The sequence below is a fragment of the Ascaphus truei genome, assembly GCF_040206685.1.
Source record: "Ascaphus truei isolate aAscTru1 chromosome 3 unlocalized genomic scaffold, aAscTru1.hap1 SUPER_3_unloc_2, whole genome shotgun sequence".
Classification (NCBI taxonomy): Eukaryota; Metazoa; Chordata; class Amphibia; order Anura; family Ascaphidae; genus Ascaphus; species Ascaphus truei.
Window position 1 is genome coordinate 127,137 of NW_027453825.1, and position 25,110 is coordinate 152,246.

General features: G+C 48.2%; 1 protein-coding gene across 7 annotated transcripts in view; it reads right to left on the reverse strand.

The window, feature by feature from the left end:
* Positions 1-25,110, reverse strand: part of NUP98 (nucleoporin 98 and 96 precursor) — a 114,159-nt gene that overhangs the window by 25,444 nt on the left and 63,605 nt on the right. For 5 of the 7 annotated variants that reach the window (XM_075580567.1, XM_075580565.1, XM_075580562.1 and 2 more), the window contains 7 exons: positions 24,385-24,523; positions 23,734-23,911; positions 21,277-21,438; positions 19,203-19,382; positions 16,819-16,975; positions 15,684-16,113; positions 3,290-3,513 (listed from right to left, as the gene is read on the reverse strand). In XM_075580567.1, coding sequence (XP_075436682.1) covers positions 3,290-3,513; positions 15,684-16,113; positions 16,819-16,975; positions 19,203-19,382; positions 21,277-21,438; positions 23,734-23,911; positions 24,385-24,523 — 1,470 coding nt within the window. The remainder of the gene's footprint in view (positions 1-3,289; positions 3,514-15,683; positions 16,114-16,818; positions 16,976-19,202; positions 19,383-21,276; positions 21,439-23,733; positions 23,912-24,384; positions 24,524-25,110) is intronic. The other 2 variants (XM_075580566.1, XM_075580564.1) reach the window with 1 other exon arrangement.

Sequence of the window (25,110 nt, forward strand, 5' to 3'; positions counted from 1 at the left end):
CTCAGCATCACTGCTCTATACTCACTCCCCGGCTCCGCAGGCTCAGTATCCCTGCTCTATACTAACTCCCCAGCTCCGCAGGCTCAGTATCACTGCTCTATACTCGCTCCGCAGGCTCAGTATCACTGCTCTATACTCACTCCCCAGCTCCGCAGCCTCATTATCACTGCTCTATACTCACTCCCCAGCTCCGCAGGCTCAGTATCACTGCTCTATACTCACTCCCCAGCTCCGCAGGCTTAGTATCACTGCTCTATACTCACTCCCCAGCTTCGCTGCCTCAGTATCACTGCTCTATACTAACTCCCCAGCTCCGCAGGCTCAGTATCACTGCTCTATACTCACTCCCCAGCTCCGCAGGCTCAATATCACTGCTCTATACTCACTCCCCAGCTCCGCAGGCTCAGTATCACTGCTCTATACTCACTCCCCGGCTCCGCAGCCTCAGTATCACTGCTCTATACTCACTCCCCAGCTCCGCAGGCTCAGTATCACTGCTCTATACTCACTCCCCAGCTCCGCAGGCTCAGTATCCCTGCTCTATACTCACTCCACAGCTCCGCAGGCTCAGTACCACTGCTCTATACTCACTCCCCAGCTCCACGGGCTCAGTATCACTGCTCTATACTCACTCCCCAGCTCTGCAGGCTCAGTATCACTGCTCTATACTCACTCCCCAGCTCCGCAGGCTCAGTATCACTGCTCTATACTCAATCCCCAGCACCGCAGGCTCAGTATCACTGCTCTATACTCACTCCCCAGCTCCGCAGGCTCAGTATCACTGCTCTATACTCGCTCCCCAGCTCCGCAGGCTCAGTACCACTGCTCTATACTCGTTCCCCAGCCTCAGTATCACTGCTCTATACTCACTCCCCAGCTCCGCAGGCTCAGTATCACTGCTCTATACTCACTCCCCAGCTCCGCAGGCTCAGTATCACTGCTCTATACTCACTCCCCAGCACCGCAGGCTCAGTATCACTGCTCTATACTCACTCCCCAGCTCCGCAGCCTCAGTATCACTGCTCTATACTCACTCCCCAGCTCCGCAGGCTCAGTATCACTGATCTATACTCACTCCCCGGCTCCGCAGGCTCCGTATCACTGCTCTATACTCACTACCCTACTCCGCAGGCTCAGTATCACTGCTATATACTCACTCCCCAGCTCCGCAGGCTCAGTATCACTGCTCTATACTCACTCCCCAGCTCCGCAGGCTCAGTATCACTGCTCTATACTCGCTCCCCAGCTCCGCAGGCTCAGTATCACTGCTCTATACTCGCTCCCCAGCTCCGCAGCCTCAGTATCACTGCTCTATACTCACTCCCCAGCTCCGCAGGCTCAGTATCACTGCTCTATACTCACTCCCCTACTCCGCAGGCTCAGTATCACTGCTCTATACTCACTCCCCGGCTCCGCATGCTCAGTATCACTGCTCTATACTCACTCCCCGGCTCCGCAGGCTCAGTATCACTGCTCTATACTCACTCCCCAGCTCCGCAGCCTCAGTATCACTGCTCTATACTCACTCCCCAGCTCCGCAGGCTCAGTATCACTGCTCTATACTCACTCCCCAGCTCCGCAGGCTCAGTATCCCTGCTCTATACTCACTCCACAGCTCCGCAGGCTCAGTATCACTGCTCTATACTCACTCCCCAGCTCCGCAGGCTCAGTATCACTGCTCTATACAAACTCCCCAGCTCCGCAGGCTCAGTATCACTGCTCTATACTCGCTCCCCGCCTCCGCTGGCTCAGTATCCCTGCTCTATACTCACTCTCCAGCTCCGCAGGCTGAGTATCACTGCTCTATACTCACTCCCCAGCTCCGCAGGTTCAGTATCACTGCTCTATACTCACTCCGCAGGCTCAGTATCACCGCTCTATACTCACTCCCCAGCTCTGCAGGTTCAGTATCACTGCCCTATACTCACTCCCCAGCTCCGCAGGCTCAGTATCACTGCTCTATATTCACTCCCCGGCTCCGCAGGCTCAGTATCACTGCTCTATACTCGCTCCGCAGGCTCAGTACCACTGCTCTATACTCACTCCCCAGCTCCGCAGGCTCAGTATCACTGCTCTATACTCACTCCCCAGCTCCGCAGGCTCAGTATCACTGCTCTATACTCACTCCCCAGCTCCGCAGGCTCAGTATCACTGCTCTATACTCACTCCCCAGCTCCGCAGGCTCAGTATCACTGCTCTATACTCACTCTCCAGCTCCGCAGGCTCAGTATCCCTGCTCTATACTCACTCCCCGGCTCCACAGGCTCAGTATCCCTGCTCTATACTCACTCCCCGGCTCCGCAGGCTCAGTATCACTGCTCTATACTCACTCCCCAGCTCTGCAGGCTCAGTATCACTGCTCTATACTCACTCCCCAGCTCCGCAGGCTCAGTATCACGGCTCTATACTCACTCCACAGCTCCGCAGGCTCAGTATCACTGCTCTATACTCACTCCCCAGCTCCGCAGGCTCAGTATCACTGCTCTATACTCGCTCCCCGCCTCCGCTGGCTCAGTATCCCTGCTCTATACTCACTCTCCAGCTCCGCAGGCTCAGTATCACTGCTCTATACTCACTCCCCAGCTCCGCAGGTTCAGTATCACTGCTCTATACTCACTCCGCAGGCTCAGTATCACCGCTCTATACTCACTCCCCAGCTCTGCAGGTTCAGTATCACTGCCCTATACTCACTCCCCAGCTCCGCAGGCTCAGATCACTGCTCTATACTCACTCCCCGGCTCCGCAGGCTCAGTATCACTGCTCTATACTCGCTCCGCAGGCTCAGTACCACAGCTCTATACTCACTCCCCAGCTCCGCAGGCTCAGTATCACTGCTCTATACTCACTCCCCAGCTCCGCAGGCTCAGTATCACTGCTCTATACTCACTCCCCAGCTCCGCAGGCTCAGTATCACTGCTCTATACTCACTCCCCAGCTCCGCAGGCTCAGTATCACTGCTCTATACTCACTCTCCAGCTCCGCAGGCTCAGTATCCCTGCTCTATACTCACTCCCCGGCTCCACAGGCTCAGTATCCCTGCTCTATACTCACTCCCCGGCTCCGCAGGCTCAGTATCACTGCTCTATACTCACTCCCCAGCTCTGCAGGCTCAGTATCACTGCTCTATACTCACTCCCCAGCTCCGCAGGCTCAGTATCACGGCTCTATACTCACTCCCCAGCTCCGCAGGCTCAGTATCACTGCTCTATACTCACTCCCCAGCTCCGCAGGCTCAGTATCACTGCTCTATACTCGCTCCGCAGGCTCAGTATCACTGCTCTATACTCACTCTCCAGCTCCGCTGGCTCCCTACATGCAGCTCGGGCCCAGTCTGCATAGTCATGAATGGCAGCGACTCCGGGATTAGGGACAAGGCGAGGACAACGCTCAGCTGTGTGCACAGTGCTGTGCTTCAGTTGTATCTCCAGAGGCATCAAGTAGGACTGCAGGTCTTGTGTCTTCTGCTCCAGGCTCAGCTTCTCCATGCAAACTTTAAACTGCGTCTCGGAAAGCCTGAGGAGACATGGTTAGGAGTTACTACAACGCATCTTACACCAGCCATGTGTTACGTCTCGCCCTTTACCACATGCGACGGGATTAACAGCCTTTAAAGTATGACAGCATGGTCTGCAGTCAACAAAAGCATCCTGCTCCTGTCACACAGCAAAGGGGTAAAAGCAGTTATAGCCTCTCTCTCTTTCTCTCCCTCAGACCGGAACTGACCGGCAGCTTTAATTCCCCATTCATAAAGCCACAGGTTTAAACTGGGACCAACAGGTTTACACTTTGCACTGCATGCTCACCTGTTCCACCCAGCAGTATGAAGCCCGCACAGAGATAAAGGACGCCGGGGCACAGGGCAGCGGCACATTTCTTAGCCGGCCGATGCAGCGGTTACGGAGGCCCCGCTCTCTTCCCCACAACCATGAAACAGATTGGGCGGGGGAGAACGTGGGAATCTGTAACGGTCCTCCCTCCTCCTGCCGCGTCACGACGACGTGCTGCCATGGCGTCTCGTTGTCATGGAAACGCATTGACACGTGATGCCACAACGCTGTATGAGGGGACCAGGGATGCAATAAGGTAAATGCCTATTGAGACAAAATCCTAAAAGCGGCCCTGGATGCAGGACACACCCGAGCAGGTAAACCATAGCATTCATGCAGAGAAGAGTGGGATTTCTAGGCGTCTGCCTCGCTGCCGCGCGTGCGCGTCGTCAGAACCGGGTGCAACGCAGCACAGGACTTGTACTACTAGTGTGGGAGACACATACTGCAATACAGAAATGTATTCAGGCTCACATCTCAAGTTAAAAACAAATATCAGATCATTAGATCACATGCCACCAGTTTAGGGAGAATGTAAGCTGGCTTCCACAGCCGACTATCAGGATTGGATACATTTTCAGATATGCGCACAAAAGTAGTACAAAAACCACATGTTTAATAAACTGCTTTACGAAGACGTATCCAGCGGTGATGAGCCTCTATTTGTAATTGTTATTTGAATGTCCGGGAGACGTTGGCACCAGCAGACCCTGCAGTATAAGGTGGTATCTCGTAGCTCAGGTTCCTGTACCACTAGAACGGAGACGTTGGCACCAGCAGACCCTGCAGTATAAGGTGGTATCTCGTAGCTCAGGTTCCTGTACCACTAGAACGGAGACGTTGGCACCAGCAGACCCTGCAGTATAAGGTGGTATCTCGTAGCTCAGGTTCCTGTACCACTAGAACGGAGACGTTGGCACCAGCAGACCCTGCAGTATAAGGTGGTATCTCGTAGCTCAGGTTCCTGTACCACTAGAACAGAGACGTTGGCACCAGCAGACCCTGCAGTATAAGGCGGTATCTCGTAGCTCAGGTTCCTGTACCACTAGAAAGGAGACGTTGGCACCAGCAGACCCTGCAGTATAAGGTGGTATCTGTAGCTCAGGTTCCTGTACCACTAGAACGGAGACGTTGGCACCAGCAGACCCTGCAGTATAAGGTGGGATCTGTAGCTCAGGTTCCTGTACCACTAGAACGGAGACGTTGGCACCAGCAGACCCTGCAGTATAAGATGGTATCTCGCAGCTCAGGTTCCTGTACCACTAGAACGGAGACATTGGCACCAGCAGATCCTGCAGTATAAGGTGGGATCTGTAGCTCAGGTTCCTGTAACACTAGAACGGAGACGTTGGCACCAGCAGATCCTGCAGTATAAGGTGGTATCTGTAGCTCAGGTTCCTGTACCACTAGAACGGAGACGTTGGCACCAGCAGACCCTGCAGTATAAGGTGGTATCTCGTAGCTCAGGTTCCTGTACCACTAGAATGGAGACGTTGGCACCAGCAGACCCTGCAGTATAAGGTGGTATCTCGTAGTTCAGGTTCCTGTACCACTAGAACGGAGACGTTGGCACCAGCAGACCCTGCAGTATAAGGTGGTATCTACTAGCTCAGGTTCCTGTACCACTAGAACGGAGACGTTGGCACCAGCAGACCCTGCAGTATAAGGTGGGATCTGTAGCTCAGGTTCCTGTACCACTAGAACGGAGACGTTGGCAACAGCAGACCCTGCAGTATAAGGTGGTATCTCGTAGCTCAGGTTCCTGTACCACTAGAACGGAGACGTTGGCACCAGCAGACCCTGCAGTATAAGGTGGTATCTCGTAGCTCAGGTTCCTGTACCACTAGAACGGAGACGTTGGCACCAGCAGACCCTGCAGTATAAGGTGGTATCTCGTAGCTCAGGTTCCTGTACCACTAGAACGGAGACGTTGGCACCAGCAGACCCTGCAGTATAAGGTGGGATCTCGTAGCTCAGGTTCCTGTACCACTAGAACGGAGACGTTGGCACCAGCAGACCCTGCAGTATAAGGTGGTATCTCGTAGCTCAGGTTCCTGTACCACTAGAACGGAGACGTTGGCACCAGCAGACCCTGCAGTATAAGGTGGTATCTGTAGCTCAGGTTCCTGTACCACTAGAACGGAGACGTCGGCACCAGCAGACCCTGCAGTATAAAGTGGTATCTCGTAGCTCAGGTTCCTGTACCACTAGAACGGAGACGTTGGCACCAGCAGACCCTGCAGTATAAGGTGGTATCTGTAGCTCAGGTTCCTGTACACTAGAACGGAGACGTTGGCACCAGCAGACCCTGCAGAATAAGGTGGTATCTCGTAGCTCAGGTTCCTGTACCACTAGAACGGAGACGTTGGCACCAGCAGACCCTGCAGTATAAGGTGGTATCTCGTAGCTTTGGTTCCTGTACCACTAGAACGGAGACATTGGCACCAGCAGACCCTGCAGTATAAGGTGGTATCTCGTAGCTCAGGTTCCTGTACCACTAGAACGGAGACGTTGGCACCAGCAGACCCTGCAGTATAAGGTGGTATCTCGTAGCTCAGGTTCCTGTACCACTAGAACGGAGACATTGGCACCAGCAGACCCTGCAGTATAAGGTGGAATCTCGTAGCTCAGGTACCTGTACCACTAGAACGGAGATGTTGGCACCAGCAGACCCGACAGTATAAGGTGGTATCTCGAAGCTCAGGTTCCTGTACCACTAGAACGGAGACGTTCGCACCAGCAGACCCTGCAGTATAAGGTGGTATCTCGAAGCTTAGGTTCCTGTACCACTAGAACGGAGACGTTGGCACCAGCAGACCCTGCAGTATAAGGTGGTATCTGTAGCTCAGGTTCCTGTACCACTAGAACAGAGACGTTGGCACCAGCAGACCCTGCAGTATAAGGTGGTATCTCGTAGCTCAGGTTCCTGTACCACTAGAACGGAGACGTTGGCACCAGCAGACCCTGCAGTATAAGGTGGTATCTCGTAGCTCAGGTTCCTGTACCACTAGAACGGAGACATTGGCACCAGCAGACCCTGCAGTATAAGATGGTATCTCGTAGCTCAGGTTCCTGTACCACTAGAACGGAGACGTTGGCACCAGCAGACCCTGCAGTATAAGGTGGTATCTCGTAGCTCAGGTTTCTGTACCTTGCAGACAAGTCTTCTGCTATAGATCATCCACCATATTCTGAGCCCTTTGTGGCATAATCTCCAATATATTTCCGCATGCTGAATGGAACAGTACACTATGGAATACTTCCCCTCGGAATCATTTGCACGGTCACCAAGATATTAAAGAGCACTAGGTGCCAGTACAGATCCCTGAGGCACTTTGCTGGTTAACTTCCCCTCGGAATATTCTCCCTTAACCACAAATCTGTCGCCTATCCTTCAACCAATGTCTTATCCTCAAAACCTCCGACTCCAATCCCAAGTATTTCAACGTGTTTATCCGTCTTCTACGTGGGACAGTGTCAAATGCCTTCCTAATATCTGTGTAACTACACCCCCTGCTCCCCCCCGATCTGCCCCCACAGGCGCCTAGTTTATATCATACACGTCACATTGATTGTTTTTATCGCCCCTCCCTAAAATAATGACGGTGGTCTGCAATACCGTGGGAGACAGACAATTCCCTTCTCTCTAGTCTTACTGTCCCTGCTCTTGTTGTGCGCCTTTCACTTGTGTACATAAAAAAGGTTGTCCTGCTTTATGGACAACCCCTCTTCTGCTTGAGACTTTGCACATCTGATTATATGCTTGGTCTCATACCTATCCTGATCTAGTTCCCAATCCTCCTCCCTCCGAGCTTGCTTATATTTCCTAAAACCTGTCTGTCCTTTTTGCTTGTACCTGCCACCTCCTTTCAGACCATATTGTTTGTTATTTACTTGTATGATTACGAACCTGTCTGATACAAAGGGCTGCTGCATCTTTTAGTGTTTCCCACTGCTTCTGCACTCCTCAAATAGCTCCCCCAGCCAAAACATGACATATAATGTCCCATATCCGAAAAGTCAGCCCTCCTAATATATCAAACCTTAGTGTTTGCGTGGGATGACTCAGACTCCGTCTTTATACTAAGCCACACGGGACGATGATCGGTGGAACCCACGTTCTCACTCAGGCCACACGGGACGATGATCGGTGGAACCCACGTTCTCACTCAGGCCACACGGGACGATGATCGGTGGAACCCACGTTCTCACTCAGGCCACACGGGACGATGATCGGTGGAACCCACGTTCTCACTCAGGCCACACGGGACGATGATCGGTGGAACCCACGTTCTCACTCAGGCCACACGGGACGATGATCGGTGGAACCCACGTTCTCACTCAGGCCACTCGGAACAATCTGTGGAACCACGTTCTCACAAGACGATGATCGGTGGAACCCACGTTCTCACTCAGAGGAAGGGGGATACTCTGTCTCCATTGCCAAGTATGAAGTCTCAACAAGCGCTTGCGAGCCGCAACTTTACAAGGAATCCAGGCAGTGCCGGCTTCTGGCGGAACCGGCAAGACGCGCACCTGTCCACATCTAGCAGAACGGTCTCCCATAACGATTACCTATTATCACTGAAAACAGGTCTCTGATCTTCGGCTATGAACATACCATAAAACCATTTGAAAACTGGGTTTACCGAGACATGCCCCCCCAATTTATACAAAAGTATTTACATTGCTGCTTGCAATCAAGCCTTTAATAGTACTGCTACCAAGAAGCATTTCCAGCTCCATTCATCCGCATTGTTTAGATGAATTTAAAGTGCAGTGTTGGCAAAATATAAGTAGATACATCCAAGGGAAAAAGTACAGAACTAAATGCAATAACATGACCCAGAGATCGTGGTCTCGTGCTGCTGGAAGGCCCGAAGAGGCCGCAGTATGCAGGCATGTCCCATTGTGTAATGTGCTTCTACATCCTCATCCAATCATTGTTTGGTATTAATGTTACCCAGCGGCCCCAATGTGCCTCTCCTATACCAGGAGGACGCGGCTTCACTGCTATAAAACCATTACAACATATTAACGTAGTGTGAAGATTGAGATAATGTGTGTGGTTATCATCACCTCCATTTTGGCCTAACCGCCATTTTGAGCGTTTGCTTGTATTTATGCCAATTTGTTTCATTCGTGAATGAACTGTGAATGTTTGATTCTGCAGAGTATCGCTTCTGGATGTAACCCACCCTTGTGTAATTCCTACGAGTCATGTAATAAATTGAAATAGCTTTCGTAAGGTTTTTCCTGCCTTAGATAATTTCTGCTGACCGTAGGATCTGTTATCTGACAGCTACAGTGCATACAGGGCTGGACAGAGTAACTCCCTTATGTCACAAGGTTAAGAGGCCCACATTATGGTAAATTATCGATAAGAATATAGCGTATGCAGCATATTTATGTATCAACCAATATGTATTTTTGTTTGTCATCATATTATTTTTTATCTCTAAGCCAGCCCCCTTAAAGGGTGTATTACTCATTTTGAAATGTATAAAAATGTGATCAAAGCAATATGTTTTCAGAGGCCTGAGTTCCTTGTTGGAATTCTTTTCTCTCACTTGTGCCTTGGTACAGATAAACTCACCTGTTACTTTGAACCCTTGACTCATTGATTTTATTTCTACGCTTTGACAGATGGCGCATCCTTGAATAGGGACCCAACACCTCGGGAGCAGGAAAACCCAGACGGAGCAGCTGCCTACATTACTCAAACGTGCACACTTGGAATAAGGTATGGCTTTATCCTTTTTAACAAAAAAAGCCGTTAGATTAATTGTCTGAGTAATCTGTAGACAGTTTGTTCTTTATGGGCAACCTACCTGAGTGACGGGACACCCTGTATCACGTGCGTTTATCAATATTATACTGATCAGGTATTGTTGTTGTTTTTATATTATTGCCATAAACTCAGGTTACACCTTATGCCAAATGGCAGGGCCAATTCAGGGCTCAGAAGGTGTAATAGTTAATAAGGTGATAAGTCTCCTAGAACTTGGGGAGAGAACTATTGTTAAGGAACAGCAGGTAACTGTTTTTAAGGCCACTGGTCCTTAACTCTATATTCTACTTATATTATACCAAGTGGTGGGCACCTTATTGGTACATGGTCAGCTAACGTTGATCGGTGTAATATTGGTACATGGTCAGCTAACGTTGATCGGTGTAATATTGGTACATGGTCAGCTAACGTTGATCGGTGTAATATTGGTACATGGTCAGCTAACGTTGATCGGTGTAATATTGGTACATGGTCAGCTAACGTTGATCGGTGTAATACAGGAGAATTATGGGGAAATGTTTTAAAAATGAATATTTAGTGATGCAGAATATATTAAATAAGAAGGAAAGTGAAACATATCAGGCTCTGTTTTAAAAATAACTGCAGCATTAGTGGACCCCCCTTTTTCTAATCTCCCTTTTCTCACTGAAAAGGAGTTGCATGTTTGTGAGGCACAGGAGTTGCATGTTTGTGAGGCACAGGAGTTGCATGTCTGTGAGGCACAGGAGTTGCATGTCTGTGAGGCACAGGAGTTGCATGTCTGTGAGGCACAGGAGTTGCATGTCTGTGAGGCACAGGAGTTGCATGTTTGTGAGGCACAGGAGTTGCATGTCTGTGAGGCACAGGAGTTGCATGTCTGTGAGGCACAGGAGTTGCATGTCTGTGAGGCACAGGAGTTGCATGTCTGAGACATGGAAGTTAATTATTAACCTAGGAAGAAATGGCTTGAATTTAAAAATGTTAAAGTAGTTTTTTAGGAATGAATGCATTAATACTGCATGGAAAAAGAAGGGGACATCCTCTTTAAATGTTTTTTGTTTTTATCTTAGAAAGCTCATAGAAACTACAGCTAAACCCCGTTATAACGCGGTCCTCGGGGTCCACCCCGAGACCACCGCGTTACTAACGGGGTCGCGCTAATTTAAAAAAAAAAAATGGCCGCCGCATCAGTGCATATTTACCCCGCGGTCCCGGCTTCCCCCTGTCACCGCGTTATAACCGAAACGGGAAACGCGCGTTATAACCGAATCGCGGTATAGCGAGGCGCGTTATAACGGGGTTTAGCTGTAGTTTGATGGCATAATAATATACATGTCATGGAGTGAAGTGTTTGTGTGTCACTCTGATAGTTAATGTATGTATGAATGTCTTTATTCATATAGCGCCATTAGTGTACATAGCGCTTTACATTGTCACGTACAGTGTCACGTCAGTACTAATCATAAAAATAACAAATAATCTCTTATAAAAGGGTCATTTAAGTTTAAACTCTTTTGTCAAAGTGTATTAAGCCTGCTGCCATTTACAAGGCATGACAGTAGCATATAAAATAAACCTAGGACGTATTGTATGTTAAAGTCTGTTAGTGTAATATTTTAAAAGAGAATGAAAATCTGGCAGTTGTAAAAATAATTCTTTACACCCTGACTCAAGTATGAATTTGTATTTTTTACTGTAGCACATTTTTGTTCCTGGGCGTAGGAGATACTGTGTTAAAATTTAAATTTAAAACTTCATTTAAATATTGTATGTGCTGATTTAGATGAGTCAGGACTAAAAGCAAGGTATATATAGAATGCAAAGTTTTAAAAAGTAAATGTTTATTTTTTTTTATTTAAACAAAAAGAAAGAGTCTGATCTTATGGAGTAAGGAAGCTTTATTAAGTTTTACTCTGGCCCACGAGATTAAGATCATGTTGGAGTTTTGTTAATTGCCCGTAGAAAGGAGAATGAATGTTGATGGAAGATAAACTCAGAGAACGTGTGTGTGTGTATATATGTGTGTGTGTGTGTGTGTGTGTGTAAGAAAGATAAGGAATTAATAGTAAATAAAACAATAAGATTTTTGTTTTAAAGGAAGGGTTGCAGAGATGGTTTCGTTTTTGTTTTTTAGTTATCAAGGTTTCTCTGCTCAAACTTATAATAGGAAACTAACGGTTTGTTTTCTTAAAAATACACTGCTCGTCTGATTTTTGAACAGCAGTCATTTAAAAGAGGGAAGGTTAAAAGCAGCCAAGCGGGCTGGCCCCCCTCCTCCAGCTTAAGGAATGTACAAAGACCACGTTCCAGACATGAAAAGTTAACTAGAAGCTGAGAAGAAGAAAAAAATGTTTAAAAGCAGCTTAGTTATAGTATGGGGAAAGAGAATGATTCTGTAATGTATTTATTTTTGGACTAAGTTAATTGGCCAATACCCACTCAGCAGAAATGCTTTAGATGGCATAGCCCCTATTATGTAGGAATTATTAGAAGAAGGGGTTATAATCCCCACATGCAGTATCCAAATTACCTCTACGCAGAAACCAGTAAACACATTTAAATTCTATTCGTTCTAATTAGGAGATGTTTTTTTAATTCTATTTGTTATAATTGTTTTATTAACAATACAATAATATTTAATATGTATTTCCGTATTTGAATAGTGTCAAAAGTATACTCAGTACTTCACATAGTGTACAATATAAACAAGTAAGCATAAAATCAGATATTAAATAATTTTTCCTATAAAGTTAACTGCATATGTGATGTATTTTTATAACTTTTAACCATTACCTCTCCTTTCCCTCCAAAAGGTGTCTTAATTTGAACCCTGATCTATAGCCTCTCATTTTAAAGAATGCAACTGTAGGCAATCTAGATTTTACCTTGTGTGTTTTGTTATTTATACCCCTCCTCTTTACATTTTCCAGCATAACTATTGGATAGCTTTATTTTGAGCCTGTTTGGGAACTAAGTATTAATGTGATAAGCTGCTACTACGCAGTGTTTTGTGGTGAAGCTAATTAGCATTGTTAGTATATTATGGACACTGGCCCCTCATGTTCTGATAGGGCTTTACACTCGTGTTCATATTAGCATTTTTGTTTACCGTATACAGTCCGTTTAGTTCACATGGGGACTCTTATTTATGGTTTAGTAGTTGTCATTTTATGCATTTCGTCAGTTGTTAGCTTGTAAAAAAGTTGTATACGTTTTAGTTGTGTTATAGTTAGGTTTATGTGGATATTTCCCATTTGGTCTATAATAAATTTGATATTAGTGGTATTAGTTATTTAACTGGTACTTTATGTATATTTTACAGTTTACAATGAGTGCAAGCTTTAGGGACTTTTAGTGACAACCTCTTGTCACTTATCAGTGTTCTCTTACGATACTTCCCTATGCACCGTTGATTTCTTTCTTTTGTAGTTGGTGAGCAAGGTATTTTTGTGTTAATTTTATACGCGGATGCCAAGATAGTGGTGAAAAACAAAACAAAAATTGTGCTGATACTAAATTATAGTGGCTAAAAGCACTCTCCTTGTGCTTTTATTAATGAAATGTTTAAGTCTCTCCAAACTTAGGTGCAGCCTACACAGTCTACCAAGGAGAATACAAAGCAGCATCATCGCAAGAAAAAAGTGCCGGCACCACCGTAAACAGCTAACAAAGACAAAGAATCATCAAGCCAGTGTTTTTGACCAACAGTTAGTGTATCTAGGCACAATAATCCTAGAACATTTAACCACCGAGGAATTAAGACTTCAGGCAAGGCCCGGTCTTAAACAAACAATTTGTTTTTTCAATACTCAATATTATTTTTTTTATGCTTTAGAGTGTGTTTTTAAGATGTCTGCCCCGCTAGGCAAGATCAGCCTACGCCATCCAGATGATGACAAGGGATGATCAGTTTTGAAATATGTGTAATGTTTATTGTCACATCATTTTGCAGACAATCATACAATCTCGCACAATGCTACACAGGTTAATGGGTCACAAGGGAATATATACAATGAATCCCTGCCATACTCTAGTGGCCCCCAATGACGTAAGAGAGAATTACATTTAACCCCTTGAGTTGGGATACCTTACACTAATGCCGAATTTAAAAAATGAAATGTTAATTTGAATTTGTTTACAGGGAACTTTTTCTAAAACTTTTAAACCGAATTCCACTGGTAAATGAGGTTCCTTTAGGTGGATTTTGCACTGGGAACAACAAATCAATTTATGGGTCAGGTGTCTCCACCAACTAATGAAACTTGTGTAAACATATATTTACAGCCTGGAACTAAAAATTTACAGGGAGGATGTGGCCTTAATTTTTCCGTTTTAATTAAGATAGTAAAAGTTGCTTGCACAAATTCTAGTTTACCTAGGGGAGTGTATTGGCTTTGTGGAAAATGGGCCTACAGAGTATTACCATGTGGTTGGACGGGGTCATGCTATCTAGGTACAATTGTGCCTGCCTTTACAATGACCCACTGGCAGGATCAGGAATAGCAGAGCCACTTCCAACACACAGGGGTTGAAAAGTAGTCTATGGAAAGAACAATTTTGGGCTAGCTTATTTCCCAATGTAGGAGTTGGGTTGCTATATGACAGGCTCAATGTACTTACGGATGTACTGGATGATGTTCTCAATCATACAACTACATTCATTAATTTACTTAATCAAGAACTGGTACAGATTAGATTAATGGCCTTACAGAATAGAATGGCTCTGGACTATATTTTAGCGTGTGTGCCCTAGTTAAAGAGCAATGTTGTGTTTTTTTTAGAGATCAAAATGGTAAGATTGAGCATGAGGTAGAGAAGATCGCAGAGATACAGGAGAGATTAAGGAAAGGTGGAGATAAGAGGTGGGTTTTGTTAGGAATTACCATGTTGGTTGGTTTTCTAGAAGCGAAACTGATGAATGGATTTGTCTGTGTGCTTGCAGTTCTGATTGTTTTGTATGTCTGTGCCATGTGCAGTAAAACCATACTGCAAAGGTGTGTAACACCCTCTACCCAGGCCATGCCACTGATCACAGACTACGGAAGATGCAATCTCAGAAGGAAAAGTCAGTCCTCCTCAATGGAATACAGATGAAGATGATGGCAGAAAGACCAACCTGGCTGATATGATAGCCAGCAGCTCTGTGAGTTTCCAGAACTATCAAAGCCATGCAAACTTGGGCCCTCCAGGCCAGTGCAACGCTTCTGAGTTTTATCTGAATTATCCTTAAAAGACTATGTTTTCAAGAATAAAAAGAGAGGACTGTGAAGATAGAGATAATGTGTGTGGTTATCATCACCTCCATTTTGACCTAACCGCCATTTTGAGCATTTGCTTGTATTTATGCCAATTTGTTTCATTCGTGAATGAACTGTGAATGTTTGATTCTGCAGAGTATCGCTTCTGGATGTAACCCACCCTTGTGTAATTACTACGAGTCATGTAATAAATTGAAATAGCATTCGTAAGGTTTTTCCTGCCCTAGATCATTTCTGCTGACCGTAGGATCTGTTATCTGACAGCTACAGTGCATACAGGGCTGGACAGAGTAACTCCCTTATGTCACAAGGTTAAGAGGCCCACATTATGGTAAATTATCGATAAATATGCTGCATACGCTATATTCTTATGTATCAACCAATATGTATTTTTGTATGTCATCATATTTTTTATCTCTAAGCCAGCCCCCTTAAAGGGTGTATTACTCATTTTGAAATGTATAAAAATGTGATCAAAGCAATATGTTTTCAGAGGCCTGAGTACCTTGTTGGAATTCTTTTCTCTCAATTGTGCCTTGGTACAGATAAACTCATGTTGTTACTTTTTGAACCCTTTACTCATTGATTTTATTTCTACGCTTTGACAGTACTATTACCCAGCATACATCAGGCGGCACGGTGGAACTACACCCAAATAAAAAGAAACCGATAAAGGGCTTGGTCTATATACGCCGAATCGGCCAACAGGGCCATTCTTCGGATTATACGCCGGACTTCAATGGAAATATCTGGCAAAAAACAGCCAAGTTGGCCGCTTCAGCGGATATGGAATAAAACCCTAATAATTAAAGTGCCTGATCTACTTACGATTTTGCAGAGGTGGGCTTGGGCAGGAATCCGTAATCCATCGTCTCCACACTTCTCGTGTCCTCTGGCTCACTGAACTCACTCAGCTTATCTCCGTTATGAACCAGAGTCCAGTTGGGACCCCACCCAACGCGAAACGATCTCCCCATGAAGAGTGCCACATCCATCAGCAGCTGCCCGCGCACGGCTGCCACCGACTTATCCAGTGGCCCCAGGCCCTGCTGCCTGCGGGTACCCACGGTCTTCAGCTGAGCCTCTGGCGCAGGGCTGGGCATTATGAAAGCAGAAGCTAGAGGGCCTGAAGACGACCAGGAAGGCAGAGATGGAGTAAGGGCAGAGGATGACACTCTGGGGCTGCGGGAGCCCTGTACAGAGTCACTTGACTTGAGTAGGGCGGCTCCTGAGAACTTGGACTGCAGAAGACCACTAACTGTTGACAAGAACAGGACAAAGTGTCAGAGCCACAAACATTTACACAATGACCAAGTCCGGAGTAAAGGACCCGATGCAGGATTTCAATTCAAGTGACAGCAGATAAAACACCTTTTCTAGTCCAGCAGATTTTCCAAGTTACTAAAGTAAAAGGCGCTCATACTGGGTTTTTAAACTGGATTAATCAGTTCCATAAGCTGCATCAGAAAACATCTCACTCATTCTCCCACGGCATTAAATTCAGAGACATTTTATATCTGGCCTTTTTACTCATCATTTAGGGACTATTGGTACACAGAATTGGAAAAGGAAAGACTGCAAATCGCTGTGACATCCAGTTGAGGTAGTCCAAGTAGCCATGTTGGATGTAGGTAACTTTTAGAATTCACTTATGAAAAACTAGAATATATGGACGAGCTTTTATGTTGGGCTACTAAAACAAGCTAAACTTAATCTGCACCTCATTTTGCTGTAGGTTCTAATTCCTCAGTCTCTACCCAAGTGCATTACAGTACTTTGCCAACACCATCTTTCCTGAAAGGCGGCTTTACATCCAGAACCTGACTCTCCCTCCCAGCTTCAGAGGTTCTAGCCGTTCTCTACATCTGCAGCGTGGAATATCCGTGGTACATGCGAGTGTCTGTAAGGTCTCCTCGCCCACTCTCAGGGTGCGCACGTGGATACCGTATGCAACGTCCTGTACCTCTGATCTTACCGGATGAGCGAGCTCTCTGCGTCTGAGATGAGGGGAGCAGGAGACGGGGTGACCAGACGTCTGTGTCCATCTTGGAGGGGAAGGAGCTGTAATGGCAAATGATGTCCCCATCTTCTTCCTCCATAAGGAAAGACGCTTTCATCACCTGAAACCAGAAGAGACAAATGAAGAACCAGAGTGGCACACGCAGACACGTTCGCTGTGTAATGCTAAGAACCAGAGTGACACACGCAGACACGTTCGCTGTGTAATGCTAAGAACCAGAGTGACACACGCAGACACGTTCGCTGTGTAATGCTAAGAACCAGAGTGGCACACGCACACACGTTCGCTGTGTAATGCTAAGAACCAGAGTGGCACACACAGACACGTTCGCTGTGTAATGCTAAGAACCAGAGTGGCACACGCACACACGTTCGCTGTGTAATGCTAAGAACCAGAGTGGCACACGCACACACGTTCGCTGTGTAATGCTAAGAACCAGAGTGGCACACGCACACACGTTCGCTGTGTAATGCTAAGAACCAGAGTGGCACACGCACACACGTTCGCTGTGTAATGCTAAGAACCAGAGTGGCACACGCACACACGTTCGCTGTGTAATGCTAAGAACCAGAGTGGCACACGCAGACACGTTCGCTGTGTAATGCTAAGAACCAGAGTGGCACACACACAGACACGTTCGCTGTGTAATGCTAAGAACCAGAGTGGCACACGCAGACACGTTCGCTGTGTAATGCTAAGAACCAGAGTGGCACACGCAGACACGTTCGCTGTGTAATGCTAAGAACCAGAGTGGCACACGCACACACGTTCGCTGTGTAATGCTAAGAACCAGAGTGGCACACGCACACATGTTCGCTGTGTAATGCTAAGAACCAGAGTGGCACACGCAGACACGTTCGCTGTGTAATGCTAAGAACCAGAGTGGCACACGCACACACGTTCGCTGTGTAATGCTAAGAACCAGAGTGGCACACGCAGACACATTCGCTGTGTAATGCTAAGAACCAGAGTGGCACACACACACAGACACGTTCGCTGTGTAATGCTAAGAACCAGAGTGGCACACGCAGACACATTCGCTGTGTAATGCTAAGAACCAGAGTGGCACACACACACACAGACACGTTCGCTGTGTAATGCTAAGAACCAGAGTGGCACACGCAGACACGTTCGCTGTGTAATGCTAAGAACCAGAGTGGCACACGCAGACATGTTCGCTGTGTAATGCTAAGAACCAGAGTGGCACACGCACACACGTTCGCTGTGTAATGCTAAGAACCAGAGTGGCACACGCACACACGTTCGCTGTGTAATGCTAAGAACCAGAGTGGCACACGCACACACGTTCGCTGTGTAATGCTAAAAACCAGAGTGGCACACGCACACGTTCGCTGTGTAATGCTAAGAACCAGAGTGGCACACGCACACGTTCGCTGTGTAATGCTAAAAACCAGGGCCGACCAGGGCCGACCTGGCCCTGCAGATACACTTTCCTACTTTCTATTGTAGATTTCAGGACAACCACTCCGACGGATAACCGACTAAATGATGCATCTAGTTTGGCATCCAAAAGAGATCAACTGAATCCCATGCTCACAATCAAAAAAACGTTGCCCGTACGCGATTCTTTAGTCATGAATGTCACAGTTATTTCAGAAAGTCAGCCTGGATCTCAGACCTCCAGACATGAATCTGAATCCCCCATGAGTTCAGCAAAGGCCCAGCGGAGAGAAGCCGCCGCCTCACTTATTATGCAGCCGGGAGTCGCAGGCGGATAACACAGAACCGCCTCCCTGCCACCGGAGCGCTCTAACAAACTGCACCGAAGGAGTCAAATCCTAGTTTGGAATCAACGCTACTACAACGCACTTAAACTGGGTGGCGCTAAATGTACTTTATCGCTACAATTTATCACCAAATAAGTTTACAAGGTTTTCTTGTTTCAGAAAAAAATAAGTCTTATGTTCACCCCGTGTCATTCATATCCAAGTAACGCCTGGAAGACCGGAGCCCAGACGCTCGGCCTATTACGGGCTACATGTGTTAACTGTAATGCGCACATTTTAATCTTTACAACTGTTACAAGTTCCCATTTCTAGGTATATTTCTTATTGATGCCCGGAATTTCAACCAAATCAGGAAGCCCCATTTCTGAGCGTCCCACGTTGCAAACACGTCCATATCTTTTTTTTAAATTAACTGAAGGTTTAAGTCACACAAAAAAAAAAAGTCTCTACACGAACAGTATTTTTCCTTTGTGCAGAAAATAACACTTACGGGCGCCTTATCCCCCCCTCCTGCACCCCCGGCCACTTCCTCCCCAAACACACGAGGCACAGACTAGAGCAGGAAGGGAAGGGACTGACCTGCAGGGCGTGCGGGTTAATACCCAGGGAAGAAGCGATGTGAGACGATGCAGAAACAGGCTCCTGTTCTTCTGTGATGTCCTGATCCTCAATGGCAGAGTCCAGAGACTGCTCCTGGGTAATATCGGCCATGTCGCTGTCCAACTCCAGCACCCGCCCCAGCTGTTCAACCACCGGGCTCTGGACAACACACAGTAACACGTTATAGCAATCCTACCCACATGCAAACGGGGCATAAACACGCAGGGAAAGCACAGGCGCAGTCCAATATCTGGAAAAACCAAAGACTTGACATCTACAGAGAATTTCCAGTGTAATCGATTCAATTATGTGTGTAACAATTACATACCAGAGCTGAATCTACCATGCAGCGTCAGTACGAATATCCTGGCACTGCTGGAAGACTGTCGCTAGACACAGAGGCCGTGAGCTTGGAATGGCATCAAGACCACAAAGAAACAGGGAACTAGCAGTGGTCCAGAAATGACCGTGTGATAGTCCGTACCCCTGCATCCTACGTTAGGCTGAATTTACTGGCGATAAATTCCAGTCCGGGAATTTAGGTTACATTGAAACAAAAAGGCCAATGGTTCAACCCAAGTGCTTAACAGGGCACGTTATAAACAGAACTCCCTATATTCTCCCCTGGGCAGATCGGCTGCATCTGCTGGTTTTATTGGAAGTGCATTTAGCAAAGAACTGAGATCAAACGCAAGTAAAAACACATCTCAATACTTCAACAGTGACCATTGTAAGCACGTGCAGAGTCACAAACTAAAGCCTCTACTGGTCTGTCTTGTACATATACAAAAGGCCGGCTGTCCCCCCTCCATATCGTACCCACAGAAGGCGTCTCTAACACAGCACGGAGCAAAGTGCGACCGTTTGAATATACCGGTATTAGGTATGTGAGGCTATTGATGGGATCTGTAAAAGATTCACGTTTCAGCTAAAAGGGACATTAATCAATACAGGCACTGACCGTCACATCAAGTTCCATCACTGTAGGAGCCCCCTTAAGTGTTAGAGCGTCTCACGCCAGGTTACAGCGGTTGGTTTGGGATTACCGCACTCACCATCAGTCATTCTCTGCCAACCTAATCCTGCAACTTCAAAGAACTCCTCCATGGCTGGGAATTTGGGGCCAATGACTGGGGATCTTAAAGTGGCAACACAGTTCGCATATGTTATGTCAGGGTGCGCAAACTAGGGGGCGCTAGATTTTCTGTGGGCAGGGGCGCGATAGTTTTAGCGGTCCTGCGCTCTCCCGCGCGAGGCCTCTATAAAACACTTCCCTTCTAGCGACGCGTCGTCATGGTAACCCGGCATCAAATGACGCCACGGGGTCACATGATCCCGCACGTCATTTGACGCCCAGGCAGAGCGCCGATGACCAGGCAGGAGTGCGCACGGGGTAGCGCACCCGTGTTATGTAATGGGTGCAGCAGTTGCTTTAGCGAAGCCTTCGCCAACCATGGTTACATTTACACGTTGCGGTCAGGACCTGAAGCCTCAGCCAGCAGGGGACGCAGGGGACGCAGGGGACGCAGGGGACGCAGGGGACGCAGGGGACGCAGGGGACGCAGGGGACGCAGGGGACACAGGGGACACAGGGGACACAGGGGACACAGGGGACACAGGGGACACAGGGGACACAGGGGACACAGGGGACACAGGGGACACAGGGGACACAGGGGACACAGGGGACACAGGGGACACAGGGGACACAGGGGACACAGGGGACACAGGGGACACAGGGGACACAGGGGACACAGGGGACACAGGGGACACAGGGGACACAGGGGACACCCTCTGCTTAACATTCACATAGACGCGGAAAGCAGCCACGCTTGGGCTTGGAGGACTATACCGGGTATGATATCACACTGGAAGGACCAATGCTTTGCTGTAATAAGTCACTGCACACCCCTGTATGTGGGTGCCATGTGTGCTCTAAATTGGGGCGGCCTCTCCCCAAAGGGAAGGTGCAAGCCTGCCCGGCACATCCCGTCTCCTGTGGCGCACTATCCGCAGGCATGTGGCATAACTTGGGTTCCGGTTTGCAGCGCTGTACCTGGGGGGGAGGGGTTAGTTTCCCGTTGAGGGTCGCCTGCTGTAGGAGTTGCTGGCCCTGTGGAGGGACCGCAGCAGCTTTCAGCTTCTTTGCCTCCGTGCTGGCCGGCTGATCATCCTCATCATCGGAATCCTGTAGTCCATACTTGGAGAAGTGCCGCACCTGCAAATGGTAACAGTGGGGAAGTAACGGGGACTCAACGGGGACGCAACGGGCTTCATACCCAAATTCTAAACCCTTTTTCTCTCCCCGCCCCTTCTCAGCCTTAATATAACACTATACTGCCGCTCATCTCACGCTTTACTTTCTACTTCTAATCCCACAGCACATACACCGTCTCTTGCTGTCTCCAAGTCTCCTAACAGAAGGATGTAGCCAGGTTCATCTTGCTTACTGATGGCACTATCATTTCCCACACCATTTAATGGCCGTGGGAACGCACAATAAATCATCTCTCCCCTTAAGGCCACAGGTAAGAAATAACCTTGGCTCATTTGTAGCACTTACAATGCAAACTCAAGGTCGGGGATTCCTTCCTATTGTATGATTTGGTGCTTAATGCACTTAAAATACAGGGAGATCTAATAACGGTTTCTGGAAAGCGCTGAATATACTGCTGCCACAAACATGCATACAAGAGAAAATAAACGTATCCATGCGGTGTACGCCGACAGACAAGCTGCTCAATAGAAAGACTGGAGAAAGTGTGAAAATGCACATCCAGCTCTACGCGCTTTCTCTGGGCAAGAACGCAACGAAACTATCCAACGTGCCTGAAAATATCTAATGTTACACGTTACAATATAGCAAAGGGAGAAGGTTCTTCCCATCCCTGATCAGCAGCAGAGGGTCTGCACTGCCAAAAGCTGAGCTGCATACCTGTCTGCACTGCCAAGAGGCGAGCTGCATACCTGTCTGCACTGCCAAGAGGTGAGCTGCATACCTGTGTCTGCACTGCCAAAAGCTGAGCTGCATACCTGTCTGCACTGCCAAGAGGCGAGCTGCATACCTGTCTGCACTGCCTAGAGGCGAGCTGCATACCTGTCTGCACTGCCTAGAGGTGAGCTGCATACCTTGCTGCACTGCCTAGAGGTGAGCTGCATACCTGTCTGCACTGCCTAGAGGTGAGCTGCATACCTTGCTGCACTGCCTAGAGGTGAGCTGCATACCTTGCTGCACTGCCTAGAGGTGAGCTGCATACCTTGCTGCACTGCCTAGAGGTGAGCTGCATACCTTGCTGCACTGCCTAGAGGTGAGCTGCATACCTTGCTGCACTGCCTAGAGGTGAGCTGCATACCTGTCTGCACTGCCTAGAGGTGAGCTGCATACCTGTCTGCACTGCCTAGAGGTGAGCTGCATACCTTGCTGCACTGCCTAGAGGTGAGCTGCATACCTTGCTGCACTGCCTAGAGGTGAGCTGCATACCTTGCTGCACTGCCTAGAGGTGAGCTGCATACCTTGCTGCACTGCCTAGAGGTGAGCTGCATACCTGTCTGCACTGCCTAGAGGTGAGCTGCATACCTGTCTGCACTGCCTAGAGGTGAGCTGCATACCTGTCTGCACTGCCTAGAGGTGAGCTGCATACCTTGCTGCACTGCCTAGAGGTGAGCTGCATACCTTGCTGCACTGCCTAGAGGTGAGCTGCATACCTTGCTGCACTGCCTAGAGGTGAGCTGCATACCTGTCTGCACTGCCTAGAGGTGAGCTGCATACCTTGCTGCACTGCCTAGAGGTGAGCTGCATACCTGTGTCTGCACTGCCTAGAGGTGAGCTGCATACCTGTGTCTGCACTGCCTAGAGGTGAGCTGCATACCTTGCTGCACTGCCTAGAGGTGAGCTGCATACCTGTCTGCACTGCCTAGAGGTGAGCTGCATACCTTGCTGCACTGCCTAGAGGTGAGCTGCATACCTTGCTGCACTGCCTAGAGGTGAGCTGCATACCTTGCTGCACTGCCTAGAGGTGAGCTGCATACCTTGCTGCACTGCCTAGAGGTGAGCTGCATACCTTGCTGCACTGCCTAGAGGTGAGCTGCATACCTTGCTGCACTGCCTAGAGGTGAGCTGCATACCTTGCTGCACTGCCTAGAGGTGAGCTGCATACCTTGCTGCACTGCCTAGAGGTGAGCTGCATACCTTGCTACACTGCCTAGAGGTGAGCTGCATACCTTGCTGCACTGCCTAGAGGTGAGCTGCATACCTTGCTGCACTGCCTAGAGGTGAGCTGCATACCTTGCTGCACTGCCTAGAGGTGAGCTGCATACCTGTCTGCACTGCCTAGAGGTGAGCTGCATACCTGTCTGCACTGCCTAGAGGTGAGCTGCATACCTTGCTGCACTGCCTAGAGGTGAGCTGCATACCTGTCTGCACTGCCTAGAGGTGAGCTGCATACCTGTGTCTGCACTGCCTAGAGGTGAGCTGCATACCTGTGTCTGCACTGCCTAGAGGTGAGCTGCATACCTTGAAAACCCAGGAGCCAGTCTCTGGCCGATACTCCTTGAAGTCGGCGTCCTGCCTCCGCGATGCAGACTCCAGCCGGCTTTCGTAGTTCATTTCAATCAGCCGATCGGGACTCTTTATTAAAGAACGGGAGGTTTTATCCATTGGCCAGACTCCCTGCAGGGTCACCTCTGCACGCCTAGTGTACAAAGGAACGCATAGAGAGGGGAAGCATGTCAGAATGTAAATATGCAGAGCAGCCATGTCTCCATGCTGGCCACAGTGGTCCTCTTCACCAAGTATTAAAGCCATCAGAAGCCGACAATATCTTCTGGTTTCTGAGGACAAACACCAGTCCCACGCCAGAAGCAAGGATATATCTACAACAGGGGTGGCCAACTCCAGTCCCCAAGGGGCACCAACAGGTCACGTTTTCCCTGCTTCAGCACAGGGGGCTCAGTCAAAGAACTGTGCTGAAGCAGGAATAAGATTAAAACCTGACCTGTTGGTGGCCCTTGAGTGCTGGAGTGGTTACCCCGGGTCTATAATCTAGTACACGACATCCCATTTAACGTGGCCATTTGTAACGCACAGTAAGTGGGAATGTGCTCATTGAGAGCGGTCATTTAAGATGGTCATGTCTAGTGGCGGGTAAATGGGAGGGAGAATTACCTATTCAAGCCTTCCCCTATAGGGGGCTTGTAATTGTCATCCGTGTAAACGATAACCTCCTTCCTATGGATATGTACAATCTCATCAAGGTTCAAGTTGGTCAAGTTCACAGTATCTTCAAAGTAAATTGATCCATAACCTGCAATGGGATGAACAGAATTAATCATCAACAGGCAACCTACTGCAGCACCCCAAAAGCTATCCCACCCCACCTTAAACCCAGAACCAACTACACTTATCCCCCTACAGGGCTGACTGCAGAAGTGAGCTGCGGTCAGGTCTCCGGCGTCGTGCCGAGACTGGAAGCTGCTGCTTCGGTTTAACGCCGGCACTGGAGCGGGCAATCCATTACTGCTGCATAAACGGCACCTAATCTTTGCATTGCGGGGCCCTCTGTCAGCGTAAACATCTCACTCCGCAACATCGCTCGAGAAACAGAGTACAAATCAAAACCAGTGGGAAACACGCGACATTCACACAGAATGCTGGGACTGAAGTGACCGCGACCCCTCACAGAGCCCCCCTCACAGAGCCCCCCCCCATGCCTGCAGGTTCCAGGCAGCTTGTATTATTTCATTCCATACATGACTGAAGCAGGGGGCCCCCGGGGCAGAACCCCATTAACTTCTGCGTAGGGACCCCCTGCTTTACCAGACACTCCCCTCCGAATAAGGTGCCGGGAGCCGCTCTGCGCACCTGCCAGTGCTCCCAGCATGCCCGCTGCTG